This window comes from Scyliorhinus torazame, chromosome 7, assembly GCF_047496885.1.
Source record: "Scyliorhinus torazame isolate Kashiwa2021f chromosome 7, sScyTor2.1, whole genome shotgun sequence".
NCBI classification, from domain to species: domain Eukaryota; kingdom Metazoa; phylum Chordata; class Chondrichthyes; order Carcharhiniformes; family Scyliorhinidae; genus Scyliorhinus; species Scyliorhinus torazame.
In genome coordinates this window covers 8369083-8390984 of record NC_092713.1, presented here as the reverse complement: position 1 = coordinate 8390984, position 21902 = coordinate 8369083, and the positions used below count along the sequence as shown (strand labels likewise).

General features: G+C 50.1%; 1 protein-coding gene across 2 annotated transcripts in view; it reads right to left on the bottom strand.

The window, feature by feature from the left end:
• The window catches only part of LOC140427248 (LIM/homeobox protein Lhx8), a 69029-nt gene that overhangs the window by 4498 nt on the left and 42629 nt on the right, over positions 1–21902 (bottom strand). For both annotated transcript variants that reach the window (XM_072512846.1, XM_072512845.1), the window contains one exon: positions 11315–11495. In XM_072512846.1, the coding sequence (XP_072368947.1) occupies positions 11315–11495 (181 nt within the window). The remainder of the gene's footprint in view (positions 1–11314; positions 11496–21902) is intronic.

Genomic DNA, 21902 nt, shown 5'->3' with positions numbered 1-21902 from the left:
ACAACACATACTTCCTAAACGTGGTTGACGAATACTCCCGTTTCCCTTTCGCCATCCCCTGCCCCGACATGACCGCGGCCACAGTCATCAAAGCCCTCTGCACCATCTTTACACTGTTCGGTTTCCCCGCCTACATCCATAGCGATCGGGGATCCTCCTTCATGAGCGACGAACTGCGTCAATTCCTGCTCAGCAAGGGCATCGCCTCGAGCAGGACGACCAGTTACATCCCCCGGGGGAACGGTCAGGTAGAGAGGGAGAACGGTACAGTCTGGAAGACCATCCTACTGGCCCTACGGTCCAGAGGTCTCCCAGTTTCCCGTTGGCAGGAAGTCCTCCTGGATGCCCTCCACTCCATCCGGTCGCTGCTGTGTACCACAACTAATCAAACGCCTCACAAGCGCCTCCTTGTCTTCCCTAGGACGTCCTCCTCCGGAACGTCACTTCCGACCTGGCTGGCAGCCCCAGGACCCATCTTGCTCCGAAAGCATGTGCGGGCGCACAAATCGGACCCGTTGGTCATAGATTATCATAGAATTTACAGTGCAGAAGGAGGCCATTCGGCCCATCGAGTCTGCACCGGCTCTTGGAAAGAGCGCCCTACCCAAGGTCAACACCTCCACCCTATCCCCATAATCCAGTAACCCCACCCAACACTAAGGGCAATTTTGGACACTAAGGGCAATTTATCATGGCCAATCCACCTAACCTGCACATCTTTGCGCTGTGGGAGGAAACCGGAGCACCCGGAGGAAACCCACGCACACACAGGGAGGATGTGCAGACTCCACACAGACAGTGACCCAAGCCGGAATTGAACCTGGGGCCCTGGAGCTGTGAAGCAATTGTGCTAACCACCATGCTACCGTGCTGCCCGTCGAGAGGGTTCATCTTCTCCATGCGAACCCTCAATACGCCTACCTGGCATACCCCGACGGCCGACAGGACACGGTCTCCCTGAGGGACCTGGCGCCCGCCGGAGCTCCCCACACTTCCCCCCCCCCCCCCTCCAACACTAATCACCCCCTCCCTCCCGCCGGCGCACCCCACAGCTGCTTCCTTCCCGGGTGGATCGGTCCTCCTCCCAAGCCCGCCCAGGAGTAGTGAAACAGGAACAAACATCGCGACGCTCCCAGAGACAACAGTGCCCGAGCCAGCGCCTGCACCACCACCGGAGCTGAGACGATCGGCAAGGACAACCAGGGCACCTACTCGACTCATTGAATCTGCGTGACATGACAAAGCAAGATCTATAAATAATTTAGTAGCCCAGTAAAAGCGACATTGTAAATAGTTAACCGTTGATATCGATGCATAGCCACTGTGTTAATGGAATCCCAGTACCAACCTTGTAAACCTCTACCACCATGCGACCCACCACCCCGCCGGGTTCTTTTTTAACAGGGGGTGAATGTGGTGGTATGTATTAGGGGTAGTACGGTACCCAGTGATGCCGAGAGGCTATTGGTGGACAGACACTGGGTCCTGATTGGATCTGCCGCCTGCTGGATCCACACAGTAAGGCGGAGTATAAGAACCCGGGTTCTCCAAGCAGCCGCATTCTGTAACCGAGCTGCTGGGGAACAAGCCTGCGTAATAAAGCCATCGATTGACTTCATCTCTTCTCGCCTCGTGAGTGATTGATTGTGCTACACAGAGCAGGGAATTTTCAATCACCCCTCAACCAACTTGGTGGAAAATTACCACCTTGCTGTTCTGTGGAAGTTTGCTATTGGTTGTTGTTGATTAGTTGTTGAATTTTCCTACAATCAGCCACATTACTGTGGGTCTAGAATCACGTGTAGGCCAGACTGGGTAAGGACGGCAGATTTCCTTCCCTAAAAAAAGTGACAATTAGAGAACGGGGGGGGGGAACAATGCTGGAATAGTTCAGTAGGTCTGTTAGCATCGGTTTCTCGCTCCACAGTTGAGTTTTTCCCCAGCATTTTCTGTTTCTACTTAAGCCTCAAAAGAAATTCGGTAAGAGTGTTGTTGAAGAATGTTCAATCACCTCCAAGATGAATCAACTCCATACCATTTTTTCCAGTTAGAAAATTAATATTATTGTGATTCAGGCACGGTGGCAGGAAAGGAGACTGAGGGAGTTACCGTTTAAGGTGTTGGGGGAAGAGGTTTCTGATATCTGGGGATCCAGGTGGCTCGGGATTGGGGGTAGCTCCACACAAGTTAAATCTGGGTAAAGCGATCGACCAGATGAAAAGGGATTTTCGTAGATGGGACACGCCCCCGCTGACACTGGCAGGGAGAGTGCAGACGGTGAAGATGACGAGGGTGCAGACGGTGACGATGACGAGAGTGCAGACGGTGAAGATGACAGTTCTCCCGAGGCTGATGTCTTCGGATCTTTGTCCCGAAGGCCATTTTCAGGAAGAAGAATGCAGCGATCTCGGGTTGTGTGTGGGCGGGCAAAACCCCGAGGGCGAAGAAGGCACTCCTGGAACGTGGCCGTGGGGAAGGGGACCTGACCCTCCCGAGTTTCATTAATTATTACTGGGCGGCCAACATATCGATGGCCAGGAAGTGGGTGGTGGGGGAGCAGTCGGTTTGGGAGAGAGTAGAGGCGGCATCCTGCAAGGGGACGGGTTTGGAGGCTTTATTGATGGCGCCCTTGCCGTTCTCGCCGGCTCGGTAATCCACAAGCCCAGTGGTGGTGGCGGCCTCGAGGGTGTGGGGACAATGGAGACAGCACATGGGATTGGAGTGTGGTCACCGATCTATGACAATCACCGTTTTGCTCCGGGAGGGATAGATGGGGTCTTTAAGAGGTGGCAGTGGGCAGGGATAGACAGATTTGGGGATCTCTTCAGTCAGGAGGGCACTTTGCCCGGAGGCAGGTTACGAGCTTTCCTCGCCTCCCCCTGAGGGGACTGCAGGGCAAAGTATTGTCAAAAATGGGGGTTGGGGAGGGGAGGGTCTCGGAAATATATAAGCAGTTGTTGGAGTAGGAGGGGGCCCCAATCAGGGAGTGAAGAGGAAATGGGAAGAGGATCTGGGAGGAGAGCTGGATATCGGAATGTGGGAAAAGGCTTTGAAGAGAGTTAATTCATCGTCGTCATGTGCCAGGCTTAGCTCGATACCATTTAAGGTGGCCCATAGGGCCCACATGACGGTAACCCGGATGAGCAGGTTTTTTGAGGATGGGTGCGGACACTGTGGGAGGGGGGGGGGGGGGGAAGCCCGGCAAATCATGTACATATGTTTTGGGCATGTCCAAAGTGGAGGGGATTCTGGCAGTGATTCGCTGACGTTATGTCAGAGGTCCTGGAGGGGAGGGTAACTCAAGAGTCCAGAGCTGACAATATTTGGGGTACCGAGGATCCAGGGGCCGTGGCGGAGGGGGGAGGCCGATGTGGGAGGCATGGTTGTGTAACACAAGGACAAGGAATACAGTACATGGGTAATTAGAAAAAGGGTTGGGAGTAGTCGGGGAAGTTGGTTTTTGTAGGCTTTTGCGTTTATCGGCCCGTGCGGGTATTTTAGGAATGTTAAACTGTAAATTGTGATAATTACAAATGCTTCAATAAAATATTTTCTAAAAAAAAGAAAATTTATATTGAAGCAAATTAAACTCCATCTTCCAGCACTGCAGATATCCCAAGTTGTGGTTGCCAAGTCCAAGATCCTAGAATGCCTGACCAAACGATGCTTAGGAACTCGAGATGAGTATGGCTATCAGGTCTGACAATTATTGCCCACCCAGACTTGCTCAGAGGAGGTCGGCCCTTCTTAGGGCTGTCAGGAGCAGATGTTTGCAGTTTAATGATCAGCAAGGCCATTTCGGGACGCAGTGTGTTGGCATGGATTTGGAATCCCAGGTAGACAGAAACCAAGTAGAGCTGTTTTCATGCAGAAATTAAACAGCTGGAAAACACAAACCGCGGGAAGCCACTTCATACGTGCAAAAGAAAACTCGAGGGGCTCGATTTAATGGCCGCGTGCACTTGAGCGAGAGAGCCGCGCGGCCAGTAAATAGCAGGAGGGGCCAAAATAGAGAAACGTGCCGATTGGTTTGCAATCTAACCAGCCCCCTCGCGTTAGCGAAATCAGGATACGGGCAACAAACTGTATCAACTTTGACCTGGACCAGGCCCAACAAGATGCCCTGGCAGCAGGATTCTCTGCCATCGGCGGGATTCCCCAGGTCCATGGGGTAAATCGCATATCGCCTTGCACTCACCAGGCTAACAGAGAGTGCCCTTCATCAATAGAAAGGGGTGCCAATCCCTGAACTTACAGCTCGTGTGCAATCACATGAAAATCATGCACGTGTGCGCACGCTTCCCAGGGTGTGTGCACGACAGCTACACCTTGGGACACTCGGGAGATCCCCGGCCTCTTCGAGGATCACCCCAGGATGGCCTGTTGGCTCATGGGAGAGAAGGGGCACCCGTTAGGGACCTGGTTAATGAGGCCAGTACGGAGGCAGGAGAGCGATACGAGGCCCATGTGGCCACCTGGTCGGTCATTGAGCAGTGCATCAGACTCCTCAAAATGCAGATCCGATGCCGCGACAGCTCTGATGGTGCGTGCCCTGCAGTACACCCCCCGGAGGGTCGCCCGCTTTGTGGTGGTCGGCTGTGCCCCCCACAACCTGACACAGCAGCGGGGCGACATATTGGGAGATGGAGGAGCCATAGGACCAGCCGGAGGATGGAGGACAGGTGACAGCAGTGAGGATACAGCAAGTCTCGAGGTCCAGGGAGGCCCTCATCCTTGCCCACTTCACATAGGACATGGCCTCGTCTGTCATTGCTCCTCTCGCCCCCCCCTCCTTCCTTCCCATCCCTCAGCCATGCACCCCCATCGTCATCTCATTCCTCTTCTCTTCACGCACCCCCCCCCCATTCCCAGTCTGAATAACATCACTCCAGGGCGACGGAATCATGTCGCCCACTCTTAGCGGGTCACTGACGAAGGCAGGTGGCTGTGCTGGTGTTCTTCAATCTATGCCATTTCAGACAGGCAGAAGTCAGAAGGGGGGGGGTCTCAGGGGAGTTAGTGGCCATCGCCACTCCATAGGGTTGCTCTGGGTTGGCATCCATCACCCCCCTCCTCCTGGTCAGTGTCCATAGGGCTCTGTGGTTCACCTCAGGACAGTGAGGCAGCTGAATCGGGGCCCGCCTGCCCCTGCCAGCTCCCCCCAATGTCTAGAGCACGGTGCCGATGTCCTCGGTGACTGAGATATGCTCTGGACTGATCCGGCAATGCCGACCTGTGGTTGGGACACATGACCCCCCCCCAGCAGCGGCTGGGCCATGCTCTGGAGCACACCGCCGCCTCCGTGCCCACCCGAGACTGGGACATGCCCCTCACCACCTCATCAAGGTCCACCTGGGACTGGGGCATGTCCGCCAGCAACTGGGCCATGCTGTCGAGGTGCTCCGCCATGGCCGTCACGGACTGAGCCACGCCTTGGACACCTCCACTCCTTGCTACGGACTTTGTGCACCAGGCTCGCCACTGGGCTGGCACCCTACCAGTGTCGTCCTCAGTGCCATTTTTGCCACTGCCATCTCCTGCGCCTGTAGCCTCTGGGACTCCTCCAATCGGCTATGGACCTGGCGTGCCGCTGACATACCCCTCCGAATACCACGGCCACACCCTATCGACTGCATTAGCTTGGGGCAAACCTGGACTCAGCTTCTGACCGGGACCCAGCTGCTTGGGCATTCATACCTCCATCAGCAACTGTGTGGTGCTCAACCATAATGTGTTCCAGAAGCCTGTCCACTATTGTTGCCCACGGAGGTGCGCGCCTCTGCACTAGTGGAGAGTGTGGATGACAGCAGTGCTGCGAAGCGTTCTCATGAGAGGTGGTGTGGGTGGGGGGGTGGGGGGGTGGGGGGGTGGGGGGGTGGGGGGGTGGGGGGGTGGGGGGGGGGGGGGGGGCTGAGCCTCGGAGCCCCGCGGGGGAACAGGGCATCCTGTCGGATTTCAATCCCGCGTCCGGTAATCTGGCCAGGTCGGCATCTCCGAATTGTGGGGCTGGTCTCCTTGGTGGCATGACTGTGGGCTGTGTGGGGTTGGCGGTGCAGGAGCGGTTTTAAGGGCTGCTGTCCCTGGTTAGCGGGGAGCTGGCAGACACTGTCCCAGCAAATCATGGATTGCGTCATGAGCACGGTAGCATTGTGGATAGCACAATTGCTTCACAGCTCCAGGGTCCCAGGTTCGATTCCCCGCTGGGTCACTGTCTGTGCGGAGTCTGCACATCCTCCCCGTGTGTGTGGGTTTCCTCCGGGTGCTCCGGTTTCCTCCCACAGTCCAAAGTTGTGCAGGTTAGGTGGATGGCCATGCTAAATTGCCCTTAGTGTCCAAAATTGACCTCAGTGTTGGGTGGGGTTACTGGGTTATGGGGATAGGGTGGAGGTGTTGACCTTGAGTAGGGTGCTCTTTCCAAGAGTCGGTGCAGACTCGATGGGCCGAATGGTCTCCTTCTGCACTGTAAATTCTATGATGAAGCCCGTGGGGCCTTGTTAAGTGGTGCATTGGTAGATCGAATTGGGGCAGGACCTACTCAGTTAATGGTAGGGTGTTAGGGAGAGTTACAGAACAAAGATCGAGGAATACAGGTTCATAGCTTCTGAAGATGTAGTCACAGATGGACAGGGTGGTGAAGAAGTCATTCGGCATGCTTGGTTTCATGGTCAGAACATTGAATACAGGAGTTGGGTCGTCTTGCTGAAGTCATACAAAACATTGGTAAGACTACACACGAGATACCGTGTACAGTTCTAGTCACCCTATTATAGAAATTAAATTATTAAACTCCAAAGAGTGCAAAAAGGATTCACAAGGATCTGGGACTTGATGGTTTGAGTTATAAGGAGAGGATGGATACGCTAGGACTTTTTTCCCTGGAGCGTAGGAGGCTTTGGAGTGATCTTATAGCGGTCTATAAAATAGTGAGGAGCATAGGCAAGGTAGATAGGCCCTTAAGTGTTGGGTGGGGTTACTGGGTTATGGGGATAGGATGGAGGTGTTGACCTTGGGTAGGGTGCTCCTTCCAAGAGACGGTGCAGACTCGATGGGCCGAATGGCCTCCTTCTGCACTGTAAATTCTATGAAGATAGTCAACATCTTTTCCCAAAGGTAGAAGAGTCTAAAACTAGAGGGCATAGGTTTAAGGTGAGAGGGGAGAGATACAAAAGGGTCCAGAGGGGCAATGTTTTCACACAGAGGGTGGCGAGTGTCTGGAATGAGCTGCCAGAGGCAGTATTGGAGGCAGGTACAATTTTGTCTTTTAAAAAGCATTGAGACAGTTACATGGGAAAGGTGGGTACAGAGGGATATGGGCCAACTGCGGGCAATTGGGACGAGGATTAGTGATACAAATTGGGCGGCATGGATAAGATGGGCTGAAGGGCCTGTTTCATGCTGTAAACCTCTATGACTATGTGGACCAATTAACATTCACTACCAGTGACGGCCTTACTGGGTCGAGTGCCGGCAAGCCCGCACCAGCTCCCGCTCACTACCACACTTGGAAACTGCTCCTTAAATCGCATCCTAGGTGTCATCAACAAGAATTGTTGAGACATTATTTTGGAAATAAAAAGAAAAACACAAGCTCAAAAAACATGTCAAAGCAATGAGGCACTGTGAATGTGCGCGCACACGCGTGTGCGTGGGGGGGGGGGGTGGGAAGAGAGAATCCAGAGGCCGAGACTAATCCTACCGCAGGAGTTGGTGCGATTTAAATTCTATTAAAACCTAGTCTCTGTAATGGTGACCGTCAGATTGGTGTATAAAAATCTGCCATCTATGCCTGGCCTACCTAGTGACTGTAGGTAGTCATCTATTATTAACTGCTCTCTGAATTATCCAATAAGCCACATCGTTGCACTAAATCACGACAAAAATTCAGAAGGAGTAAAGCCAGATGGACCAAGTAGAATTGGCCAAGGCACCAGAAGCAGCACAGTTTGCCCTGGAAGATATCCCTTACTGATATCTGGGGGTTTGTGCCAAAACGGAGAAAACTATCCCAACGGCAACAGTCAAGCAACAGTCCGACTTGTAAGACCAGAGGCTACCATCACTATCACAGACAGGACAGACCTATCAGAGGTGGTGGCACAGCCGTACACAATCATAGAACATTACAGCGCAGTACAGGCCCTTCGGCCCTCGATGTTGCGCCGACCTGTGAAACCACTCTAAAGCCCATCTACACTATTCCCTTATCGTCCATATGTCTATCCAATGACCATTTAAATGTCCTTAGTGTTGGTGAGTCCACTACTGCTGCAGGCAGGGCATTCCACACCCTTACTACTCTCTGAGTAAAGAACCTACCTCTGACATCTGTCTTATATCTATCTCCCCTCAATTTAAAGCTATGTCCCCTCGTGCTAGGCATCAGCATCTGAGGAAAAAGGCTCTCACTGTCCACCCTATCTAATCCTCTGATCATCTTGTATGCCTCAATTAAGTCACCTCTTAACCTTCTTCTCTCTAACGAAAACAGCCTCAAGTCCCTCAGCCTTTCCTCATGAAGATCTTCCCTCCATACCAGGCAACATTCTGGTAAATCTCCTTTCCAATGCTTCCACATCCTTCCTATAATGCGGCGACCAGAATTGCACGCAATACTCCAAATGCCGCACCAGAGTTTTGTACAGCTGCAACATGACCTCATGGCTCCGAAACTCAATCCCTCTACCAATAAAAGCTAACACCGTACGCCTTCTCAACAACCCTCTCAACCTGGGTGGCAACTTTCAGGAAGAAGCCTTCAACATTGCAGGTCACAAGACACATGGGCAAGGGACCATCTTGCTCATCATCACCATCTCTGAAATAATGAATTAACAACCCCACATTGAACATCTTGGAGAAAGAAGTGTGGCAAGGACACAAATGTATTCTGGTTTGGGTAACTTAAATGCCCATCAAGAAGTGGCTCAGTAGAACCACTGCTAACCAAGCTGACAGAATTCGAAAAGGCATGTCCGCCAGACTGGACAGCAGCAAGTAACGGAAAAAAACCTTGACCTCACCAGTCTACCTGTTGCAGGTGCAAATTTCCATGTCAGTATTGGAAGAGTGACCACAGCCCTTGTGGAGACATGGTCAAGTTTTCTCATAGACAATACCCTTTAGCACACTGGGCTAAATAGCTGGCATTTAAAGCAGACCAAGGCAGGCCAGCAGCACGGTTCAATTCCTGTACCAGCCTCCCCGAACAGGCGCCGGAATGTGGTGACTAGGGGCTTTTCACAGTAACTTCATTTGAAGCCTACTTGTGACAATAAGCGATTTTCATTTCATCGTGTTGCGTGTCACTACCAGCATGCTTTTGGGATAGATTTCAAAGAAATTCAGTAACTCAAAAACTGGGTGTCCACTGGTGTGGGCCATCAGCAAAAGAATTGTATACAATCACAATCTGTAACCTCATGTCCCAGAATATCTCTCCCCGCCCCCCCCCCCCTTACCATCACTACCAAGCCAGGGGATCAACCCTGGTTCAATGAAGTATATAGGAGAGCGTGCCAGGAGCAACATCAGGTGTGACAAACCTGGTGACGTTACAACATGGGACTACTTGTGTGCCAAACAGCAGAAGAAGTTTTCAATAGAGAGCTACGCTATTCTACAACCAACAGAAGAGATCCTTTCATCTGCCGAAAGTCTTCTTCTGCCTGGACCCTTCCCTTCGGCCCAATACCTGCTCTTGACCTTCATTGAGAACTGTCAGCAGGACTTCTACAGTCAATTTCCCTGCACCTTTCCACTACTCCTCCTGAACTTGCTGCACTTTTATTCTCTCAAATCCAACCCCGACTCAAACCTGCCAACAAGAGCGGTGTGGTCATTGTCCGACGGGCATCAACACCCGGGACACTCCCTCCCACCTCCCCCTAGACCACAATCCCACCACCGAGCATCAAGCCATCACTTCCAGGACTGTCACTGACCGCCTCTTCTCTGGCGATCTCTCTCTCTCTCTCTTCTCCCCCCCCCCCCCCCCTCCCCCCACCAGCTTCCAACCCCAGTAGTTCCCCCAACCTCGCACAGCCCGCTTCTACCTCCTTCCCAAAATCCACATATGGGACTGCCCTGGTAGACCCATTGTATCAGCTTGTGCCTGCCCCACATTGGCAGCAGCATGTACCACCCACAACGGCACCTTCCAAACCCACAGCCTCACCACCTCAAAGGGCAAGAGTAACAGATACACCATCTGTTACTCTGCAAGCTCCCCTCCCACTAGATTACTATATCGGAACCATATTGCTGAGCCTTCACTATCGTTGGGTCAATAATAGTGTCACAAGTAGGCTTACATTAACACTGCAATGAAGTTACTGTGAAAATCTCCAAGTCGCCACATTCCGGTGCCTGTTTGGGTACAGAGAGGGAGAATTCAGAATGTCCAATTCACCATCTTTTGGGACTTGTGGCAGGAAACCGGAGCACCCGGAGGAAACCCACTCAGACATGGGGAGAATGTGCAGACTCCACACAGACAGTGACCCAAGCCGGGAATTGAACCCGGCTCCCTGGAGCTGTGAAACAACAGAGCTAACCACTGTGCTACCGTGCCGCCCTTCAAACCTGGAACTCCATCCCTTACAGCACTCTGGGTGTACCCACACCATGTGGGTCAACACAGAACATACAGTGCAGAACATTGGGCCGAATGGCCTCCTTCTGCACTTTGAGTCTGCATCAACCGACTTAAGCCCTCACTGTCACCCTATCCCTGTAACCCAATAACCCCTCCTAACCTTCTTGGTCACTAAGGGCAATTTATCATGGCCAATCCACCTAACCTGCACGTCTTTGGACTGAGAGGGGAAACCGGAGCACCCAGATGAAACCCACGCAGACACAGGGAGAACGTGCAAATTCCACATAGATCATGACCCAGCAGGGAATCGAACCTGGGACCCTGGCGCTGTGAAGCCACAGTGCTATCCACTTGTGCTACCGTGCACAGTCACTTTCAAGGACAATTAGGGATGGGTAACAAATGCACCTTTGCCAGTGATGCGTACATCCTGTGAAAGAATTTTTAAAAACTGATGAACAAAATCCCAAAATAGTTTGAGGGATAAATATTGATCAGGGCACAGAATTCCCTTGTTCTTCAAGGATGCCATGAAATCTCAAAACATCCATCTAACAGCACCTCAGTCTAATGTGTAAAATGGCACTCACTCAGTGCTGGCACTGGGAGGGTTAGCCTAAACTTTTGTGTAAGTTTCCAAACTAGTTCAGGTGGCCCAATGTGCAAAGATGCACACTAGACCACATTCTACTCACGCTTCTGTTCAAAGGAACTTACATTCCATGTAGGTGTGTAAGGCAGTCAACATCTGTCCATCCGGTGCTACATATGCAGAGTAGGTCATTTCATCCAGCATCGGTGAGACTCTCTCCTGTTGTGCTGTGGTCACTGCGGTAGTGGACAGATGGTTTGGACTCACATGCCTCTTATGACGTGCTCTACAGTTCTGGAACCAAACCTGCAAACATGAAAGAGATTGCAAAATGACACTCCCAAGAGATCCACTGATCGTCGTCGTCTCACAGCAGAATACAGAGGCCCCCTGACCACTGTGCCTATGCTGATGGACATTGGTCACTCCCACTGATCCGGCTTTAGGCAAATTCAGACGCATCTGTCACCGGTAGCTTGGCGAGGGGGAATTCAAACAAATCCTTCCCCTTTTGTTGGTTCTCGTACTAGCTGTCTTCAGGACGCTTGGTGAAGGGAACGGAAGTCCCCCATCCAGAGTACACTGTGCCCATACCACCCATGTACTGCTCAGTGTGGAGGAAAACAAATTCATCAGCTGAGTAGGGCAGGTGGCAGGAATCAGCGTGCACGAGACTGGATGACTATCAGGACCATACCCTCCCTCCTGTGCCACTGGGCTAGGCCATACTTAGTCATGGCGATGGAAGGGTAGGACTAGATCCTTAACTAGTTCGTGGGACAGCTCAGTCCAGGTGGTTAATGAGGACCAATGGGGTAGGCAAACCAGTGTCGATTGCCATGCCTGGATTGATGCCAGGTAATCCATTGGGGTTTTGTTCTTACTGGACTTTCCTGTAGCAGTTTAACGCTCGACCATTTCAGAGGACAGCTATAGAGAGTCAACAGCACCGCTGTCAGTCTAGAGTCACAGGTAGGCCTGACAGGGCAAAGACAAAATAATTCCTACATCCCGTTTCCTAGCCATCCTGCCAAAGTCCTTCCCTCTCAAAATGAAGTAAACAGTGAAGTCACTGCTCCTAGTTGAGTGTGTAATCCATCCAGCCTGGGATGGAATATTTAAGTTATGAAGAGAGATCGGATGGTTGTTTTCGTTGGAGCAGAGAAGACGGAGGGCCGACCTGATCGAGGTGCACAAGGTTATGAGGGGCATGGACAGGGTGGATAGGGAGCAGCTGTCCCCCCCCCCCCCCCGGAGTTGAAGGGTCAGTTACGAAGGAGGACAAGTTCAAGGTGTGAGACAGGAGGTTTAGGGGGGGGATTGGAGGAAACTTTTTTTTAAACCCAGAGAGTGGTGATGGTCTGGAATTCATGCCTGGGAGGGTGGTAGAGGCGGGTTGCCTCACATCCTTTAAAAATTACCTAGATGAGGGGCTGGTTTAGCACACTGGGCTAAATCGCTGCCTTTTAAAGCAGGCCAGCAGCACGGTTCAATTACCGTACCAGCCTCCCCGAACAGGCGCCGGAATGTGGCAGCTCGGGGCTTTTCACAGTAACTTCATTTGAGCCTACTTGTGACAATAAGCGATTTTCATTTCATTTTATTTATTTCATGAGCACTTGGCACATCTTAACATTCAAGGCTATGGGCCAAGTGCTGGCAAATGGGATAGGTGTTTTTAATGTGTCGGTGCAGACTCGATGGGCTGAAGGGCCCCCTCGGCACGGAGAGATTCTGTGCTTCAGGCCCCATGTTTCCCCTCATGAGGCTCAACGGGAAGAGACCACTTACAAAACACGTGACCTCGATGGAGAAGTCGGCGGAATTCTCTTTGGGACATTAATATTTTTAAGGCAGTGTTGGATTCCTGCTCGACCAGGGGGTAGATGGAGAAGAAATGGAGGTGAGCCCAGGATCTCAGATGGTGGGTCAGGCAGACCCGAGGGGGGGGGGGGGGGGGCAAATGACCCACACCTCTGCTCCTAATTTGGATGTTTGCAACCGCAAGCGTCCCAGGCACCTGGCTGGCCAGAGTTTCCAGCTGGCAGGGTATCCAACCCGATCCTATTTCACACTGCATTAGCCGAGGTTTGTGTCGGCGGCAGCAGAGCAGATCCCCACTCCCCCCACCCCACCCCCACCCTCAGGCCAGCAACCGGCGGCAATGGCACCGAGGCACGATGGCCATGACAAAAGACTTAACATGGGCGAGGAAAGCTGCCCTGAAGACCCCAGGTGAGCGCAAGGAGGGGTTTGGGGAGAGGTGGGGGGGTTGCAAACTTGCATAAAGAGAGTTTGAGAAATGGGCCGGTGATGAGTAGAGCGAGCACTGTTTGAAATCCATGATCGGAATCTCAGCTTCATAGTTAAAAGGGTAATCCCATTTTTGCAGAGCTTGATCCTGATAAAAATCATAGAATTTACAGAAGGAGGCCATTTGGCCCATCGAGTCTGCACCGGCCCTTGGAAAGAGCACCCCCAAGCCCACACCTCTACCCTATCCCCTCATCCCAGTAACACCACCAATCATTTTTCGACACCAAGGGCAATTTAGCATGGCCAATCCACGTAACCTGCACATCTTTGGACTGTGGTAGGAAACCCACGCAGACACAGGGAGAACATGCAGACTCCGCACAGACAGTAACCCAAGTCAGGAATCGAACCTGGGACCCTGGCGCTGTGAAGCAACTGTGCTAACCACAGTGCTACCCCATTTTAAAAATGTGGGATTGATGCCTACTCCTCCAGTCACTTTGTTAGCTGTCTAAGATCAGGTTCTTTTGCAATATGCAGCCACACTATGAATCTGGCTGTCAAAAACACAGAAAATTGAAGGCTTGGCAAGATAACAAAACTGAGCCAAGAGAGAGTTTGTCATTGTTTGGGGTATTGAACAACGCACATTCATCCTCATCCAAAGTATGGGTGAATTATATGACGTGGACCCGGAAATGACAACAGAACGACAAGATATTGCGGATTGTGTTGAAGTGAGGGAGAAGCCTACCCTGAAGGCACCGCCTTTGGCCAAAACCTGTTCCGGTGGATTTGAACCAGAACACACAGGTAATATGGAAAATTTGTGGAAAGTGTGAGGCTAAACGCAGGTCGAGATGATGGAAGTTAGGAATTGGTGGATTTTGAGAAACCTCTCCGGCAGTTTTACTGCAATGTTTCAATTCCCTGACCCTAGTAAAACGGAAACAAGCATTCGTCAGTGGGTAGTCTAATTGGAGAAATATTGCTAATCATGAAATTTCAAATGGTCATATTAAAACTGTGTCCCTTCATTCAAAGAAGCAAATTATCTTGAAGTGAATCTGTTAGTGGCTTAGTTTGAAAAGGAGCGTTCATATTGGAGGAAAGCGCCAAGATGTGTTTTTGCTAAACTGCGGTCTTCTTTGGGATTACCTGGAAGAAGACACGAGGAGTCACCATCGTCAAATCGAAGAGGTAATCTTTTATCCTGCCTCGAGTCTGTGAATTTGAAGAACTTCTCAAAGAGCATTTGAAGAAGTTTATATTGTGGCTCAGGGAAGACCAACATTTTAAACACACCAAACCTACGATGACTTCATCACTATAACTGCAGTGACGCTCAGAATCCAATTCACATGAAGTAAAAGATGCCAAAAAGATGCCAAAAACTATTTATATCTAAACTGCAATGCAAACAAGGGATGAAAAAAAAACAAAAAACCCCGCTCTTCCACAGTCTCTTGCTTAAAAGTTTTTTGTTTTTTTACAAAGCGCACCATTGCTGGTCTGATATAATGGGTGCAGCTGGTCACGTGTTGATCGTGGTCAGACCATCCAAGAATAACCTACAGACAAGAGTGGAATCCTGCCAGACAAAACCACCTGATATTGGACTTGGACTCAGTAACTTTGTTGATTTGGAGAGGTGAAGCAAGGAAGTCAACTTTTATTTTTAAAACTGAAGGAGGTCTTGAAACATACGGAGTGGCAGCATATGCATCTTGTGGTATGGAGCATTTGGATTGGATGTGTTTATTGTCACGTGTACCGAGGTACAGTGAAAAGCCGATTCTGTCCTGCACTGGCCTTTACTGCAGTGATAGCACCGGCCGATTTTTCCATCTCACTCCTCATCAGCAAGTTCCCAGTTTGCTCGTCTCAAACCTCACATTGCAATATTCAGCATCTTTACCCTCATTTCGGACAAGCGGCAAGCTTGGATTTCAATAATTATTCATACAGGTGTGTTTTTACAAGTGAAAAAGAAGTGATCAATGAGTGTTTTTGTGGTTACCACCTTTGCGTTCTGTGGGGAGGATAAGGCAGTGCCCTACAAAATATAATCAGCCTCTGGCACTAAAAATGAAGTCATACAAATTCGGATAAGAATTATCTTGAATAGACACGATTTGCTTAACAATCCTAATGCAGTAACAAATTCAACAGCCGATATGCTCCTGTTCGTACCCTGATATTTGGTGCTCCTGTTCGTACCCTGATATTTGGTGCTATCATTAAGCAAAATGTGACATTGGGCAAGCACTTTATAGAGAAGGGGAGATGAGAGAGGAAGTTGCAGAGCTTCTGAGCACAAGACCGCTGAAAGTACGACCACCAACAGTGGAGCAATTAAAATCAAGGATGCACAAGAGACCAGAATTGGAAGAGTGCAGAATGCGGAAAGATGTAGGGCTGGAAGCAGCTAAAACTTAAAAATCAAGAGCCAGTTCAGGTTAGAGTACAGACAGCATGCAAGAACATTTGAGCGACATATCAGAGTGACTCAGGCAATTTTAAGCAACAATTTGTAAACAACATATTTGTATAATATTACTATGGTCAATAAAGCATCTCGACTTGACATTAAAATACTATGTGCTGGGCGGCACGGTGGTGCAGTGGCTAGCACTGCTGCCTCACGGCATCACGGACCCAGGTTCAATCCCAGCCCCGAGTCACTGTCCATGTGGAGTTTGCACATTTTCCCCGTATCTGCGTGGATCTCGGATGTTCAGGGTTGGTGGAATGGCCTCACTAAATTGCCCCTTTAAAAATTTTTTTATAAATACTATATGTGCTTTGGATGGTTGAAAAGGGGAAAGAAAGGAATGTTAATTTGGGCAGCACAAGTGGCTAGCACTGTGACTTCACAGCACCAGGTTCCCAGGTTCGATTCCCCGCTGGGTCACTGTCTGTGCGGAGTCTGCACGTTCTCCCAGTGTCTGCGTGGGTTTCCTCCGGGTGCTCCGGTTTCCTCCCACAGTCCAAAGACGTGCAGGTTAGGTGGATTGGCCACGATAAATTGCACTTAGTGTCCAAAAAGGTTAGGAGGGGTTATTGGGTTACAGGGATAGGTGGAAGTGAGGGCTTAAATGGGTTGGTGCAGACTCGATGGGCCGAACGGCCTCCTTCTGCACTGTATGTTCGATGTTAAACAAAATTAAGGGGTAGAGTGAAAGAGGAGATGAAACCCATCTGGTCACTAATGTTGTTTGGGGAAGGAAATCTGCTGTCTTTACCTGGTCTGGCCTACATGTGACTCCAGACCCACAGCAATGTGGTTGACTTAACTGCCTCAAGGGCAATTACGGATGGGCAACGCAGTGTGCCACCCACATCAAGTTCCATGAACGAATAAAACAAAGTTGGTATTTAAGCTCCTTCTGAGTGCGGCCTCATTTCACATTCTACCCACCCTGGTGTATGTGGAGTGAGCGAGTCGTTTACCAGATTGAGAATATAATAATCTTTATTAGTGTCACAAGTAGGCTTACATTAACATGCAGTAAGTTACCGTGAAAAAGTTTTAGGTATGAAAGGCATGCACTTGAAGTAAACATGGCCAAGTTTGATTTTTTAAGATATGAAATAAGCAGAATAGAAATTTGCATTAGGAGAAATGGTTGCTGTTATCAGTTGCTAAATTTCAAAGGGTGTACTACTTGTAAAATGTCAAATAAATGTATTGACCATGTGAGACCTCCTGGGGTGTTGCTGTGTTGAGAAAGACATGAGGGAAGCAAGCCACAAGACCATAAGACATGAGCAGAATTAGGCCACTCGGCCCATCGAGTCTGCTCCGCCATTCAATCATGGCTGATGTTTTTCTCATCCCCATTCTCCTGCCTTCTCCCCATAACCCCTGATCCCTGTCTATCTCTGTCTTAAAGACACTGATTTGGTCTCCACAGACTTCTACGGCAAAGTGTTCCACAGATTCACCACCCTCTGGCTGAAGAAATTCATCCTCATTGGTTTTAAAGAATCGTCCCTTTAGTCTGAGATGGTGTCCTCTGGTTCTAGTTTTTCCTACCAGTGGAAACATCCTCTCCACGTCCACTCTATCCAGGCCTCGCAGTATCCTGTAAGTTTCAAAATGATCCCCTCTCATCCTTCTAAACTCCCAGAGTACAGACCCAGAGTCCTCAACCGTTCCTCATACGACAAGCTGTTCATTCCAGGGATCATTCGGGTGAACCTCCTCTGGATCCTTTCCAAGGCCAGCACAACCTTCCTTAGATACGGCCCCAAAACTGCTTACAATACTCCAAATGCTGTCGGGGTCTGACCAGAGCCAACCCGGTCTGTCCTTCAGCAAGTAGGGGCTGTTTTAATGTTTCTTGAATTTCCTCAGCAGAGGGAAAGTTGCCTGGTAACATTGTGGTTATTTATGGGATGTGGGTGTTACTGGCTAGGCCAATATTTATTGCCCATCCCTAGTTGCCCTTCAGAAGGTGGTGGTGAGCTGCCTTCTTGAACTGCTGTAGTCTCGGAGGTGTAGGTACACCTACCTGGGCTGTTAGGGAGGGAGCTCCAGGATTTTGTCCCAGCAACAGTGATGGAAGAGCGATATATTTCCAAAGTTGGCGTGGTGGGGTTCCCAGGTATCTGCGGTTCTGGTCCTTCTAGATGGCAGTGCGTTTGGAAGGTGCTGCCTAAGGAACTTTGAGGAGTTACTGCAGTGCATCTTGTAGATGGTACACACGGCTGCCACTGTGCTTTGGTAGTGGAGGGTTGAATGTTTCTGGAAAGGGGGGGGGGCAACAAAGCGGGCTGCTTTGTCCTGAATGGTGTCAAGCTAGTGTTGTTGGAGCTGCACTCATCCAGGCAAGTGAAGAGTATTCCATCACATTCCTGACTCGTGCCTTGTGCCTTGTAGATGGTGAACAGGTAGGGGAGGGGGGGGGGGGGTCACCCCCATAAGGTTCCTAGCCATTGACCTGCTCTGGTAGCAGAGCTCCAGTATTACTATGGCTAGACCAGTTCATTTTCTGATCAATGGTAACCCCCAGGATGTTGCATGTGGGGGATTCAGCAATGGGAATGCCATTGAATGTCAACGGGTTGTGGTTAGATCCTATGTGTGGCAGGAATGCAAGTTGCCACCCCAAGCCTGGATATTGTCCAGGTCTTGCTGCATTTGGACATAGACAATGAAGCAGTCTGAGGGCTCTGCAAACATCCAAGGAGGTCATAGATGAAGCAGCAAGATATTTGAATCATAGAATCTACAGTGCAGAAGGAGGCCATTCGGCCCATTGAGTCTGCACCGGCTCTTGGAAAGAGCACCCCACTTAAGCCCACACCTCCACCCCAGCCCCATAAACCAGCAACCCTACCTAACCCAAGGACAATTTAGCATGGCCAATGCACCTAACCTGCACATCTTTGGACTGTGGGAGGAAGTCAGACACCCAGAGGAAACCCACCCAGACACAGGGAGAACGTGCAGACTCCGCACAGACAGTAACCCAAGCGGGGAATCGAACCTGGGATCCTGGCGCTGTGAAGCCCCAGTGCTAACCCACTGTGCTACCGTGCTGCCTAGGCCCCGACACGGAGGAATGATAGTGATGCCCTGGAGCGGAGATGATTGACCTCCAACGCCACAACAAATCTCTCGTGCCAGTATGACTCCAATCAGCGTTTCTCACCAATTTCCATTTTGCCAGGGTTCCTTGATGCCAAATGTTGCCTTGGTGTCAAGGGCAGTCACCTCTGACATTCAGCTCTTTTGTCCATGTTTGAACCAAGGCTGTAATGAGGTCAGAGTGACTCTGGCAGAACCCAAACGGTGATCAGGTTATTGCTGAGTAAGTGCTGCTTGATAGCACTGTTGATGACTCCTTCCATCACTTTGCTGATGGTGAGACAAATATTGCAGTAAATTGGCTGGGTTGGATTTGTCCGGTTTCTTGTATACAGGACACACCTGGGCAATTTTCCACATTGCCGGGTAGATGCCAGTGTTGTAGCTGTACTGGAACAGCTTGGCTAGGGGCGCGGCAAGTTCTGGAGCACATCTTCAGTACTATTGCCGGGATATTGTCAGGGCCCACAGCCTTTGCGGGGCCACAGCTTTTGCAGTATCCAGTGCCTTCAGCTGTTTCCTGATATCATGTGGAGTGAATCGTATTGGCTGAAGGCTGATGTCAGTGACAAGACAGTCGGAAGATTGTTGCAAATGTCCTTTGCACAGATGTGCTGGGCTCCTCCATTATTGAAGATGGAGGATATTTATGGAACCTCCTCCCCCAGCGAGTTGTTTAATTGTCCGCCTCCATTTATGGCTGGATGTGGCAGGACTACAAGAGCTTAGATCTGATTTGTTCATTGTGGAATCGCTCAAGCTTGGTCTATTACTTGCTGTTTGATACACAAGTAGTCCGGTGCTGTAACTTCACCAGGTTGACACCTCATCTTTTGGCATGTCTGGGCTTGCTCCTGGCATGCTCTCTTGCACTCCAGCGTTGATCCTCTGCTTGGTGGTAATGGTAGAGTGGGGGATATGCCGGGCCATGAGGTTGCAGACTGTGGTTGATACAATTCTGCAGCTGCTGATGATGGCCCACATGGATGCCCAGTCTCGAGTTGCTAGATCTGTTCAAAGTCCATCCCATTCAGCACAGTGGTAGTGCCACACAACACGATGGAGGGTATCCTCAATGTGAAGACTGTCTCCACAAGGACTGTGTGGTGGTAACTGCTACCTATACCGTCATGGACAGATGCATCTGCAGCAGGCAGATTGGCGAGGATGAGGTCAAGTATGTTTTTTCCTCTTGTTGGTTCCCTCACCACCTGCTGCAGTCCCAGTCTAGCAGCTCTGTCCTTTAGGACCCGGCCAGCTTGGTCAGTGGTGGTATTACCGAGCCAGTCTTGATGATGGACGTTTAAGTTCCCACCCAGAGCACATTCTGTGCTCTTGCCACCCTCAGTGCTTCCTCCAAGTGATGTTCAACATGAGGAGTAACTGATTCATCAGCTGATGGTGGACGATACATGGTAATCAGCAGGAGGTTTCATTGCCCATGTTTAACCTGAAGCCATGAGACTTCATGGTCCAGAATCAATGTTGAGTACTCCCCGGGTACCTCCCTCCCGACTGTATACCACTGTGCTGCCACCTCTGCTGGGCCTGTCCTGCCAGTGAGACAGGATATACCCAGGAATGGTGATAGTGGTGTCTGGGACATTCTCTGTAAGGTGCGATTCTGTGAATATGACTGTCAGGCTGTTGCTGGACCAGTCTGTGAGACAGCTCTGCCAACTCTGGCACAAGCCCACAGATGTTTGCAAGGAGGAATTTGCAGGGTCGGCAGGGCGTTTTCGGTGCTTTGGTCTATCCGGTTTGTGTTTTCATAGCGGTTGAATAGTGTTGCTAGGCCTTCCCAGAGGGCCCACATTGCTATGGGTCTGGACTCGCATGGAGGTCAGACCAGGGAAGGATGACAAGATTTTCCTCCCTAAAAGAATATTAGTGAACCAGCTGGGTTTTTACGAAAATCGACAAGTGATTTCATGGTTCATTAATTCCAGATTGGAGTTTAAATTCCACCATCTCCACGGTGGGATTTGAAACCGGGTCTGCAGATCAAATTTCCCTGGGTCCCTGGATTACTTGTCCAGCGACAATTTCCCCCCCCCCCCCCCCGGCCCGTGCGCTGTAATTGGATTAGAGTTGTGTATTGTCACATGTACAGGCGTTCTGCGTACAGTTGAGCAGATCATCCAATACATGGCAAACAAATACATAATGTAAAATACATAGACACAGGCATCGGGTGAAGCATACGGAGTGTGGTACTACTCAGTAGATAAGATGTGTGAAGAGATCAGGTCAGTCCATAAAAGGGTCTTTTTAGGAGTCTGGCAACAGCGGGGGAAGAAACTGTTTTTAAACCTTCGTCCGTGTTCTCAGACTTTTGTATACCCTGCCCGACGGAAGTAGCGTTCCAACTGCGCAAATGTAATCTTATGTTTAGTTTTAATTTGATGTTTAAAGTTCCAAGTTGTTTAAAATCCCAAAAGTGTTATTTAATAAACTAATCTTCTCATCCCAAAAATACAAAAGTGAGGCGAGTTGTTTTGGTTGGGACTTACTTTGCACAACAATAATTGACAAACAGCCAGATCATAACAGCCAGCCAAAACTCTACCTTGTACCTTGGGTCTTAAAAATATTCAAACCAGTCTTGGAATGAATTCCAAAGATCTACAACTTAAGGTTTCTTCTCATCAATGAGAGATCCCTTATTCGCAAGCTGCGTCTCCCACTTAGTCTCCCCCACAAGGGGAAAATTTCCTTTCAACATCCAGCCTGTCAAGCCCCCTCAGAAACTTACATCAATAAAATCCTGCGTCTGAACTCAAATGGATAGGGGTCAGTGTGTCCAACCTTTCCTCAGAACATAAAACGAGTGATTTTTCCTTCTAATGCACTTATAGATC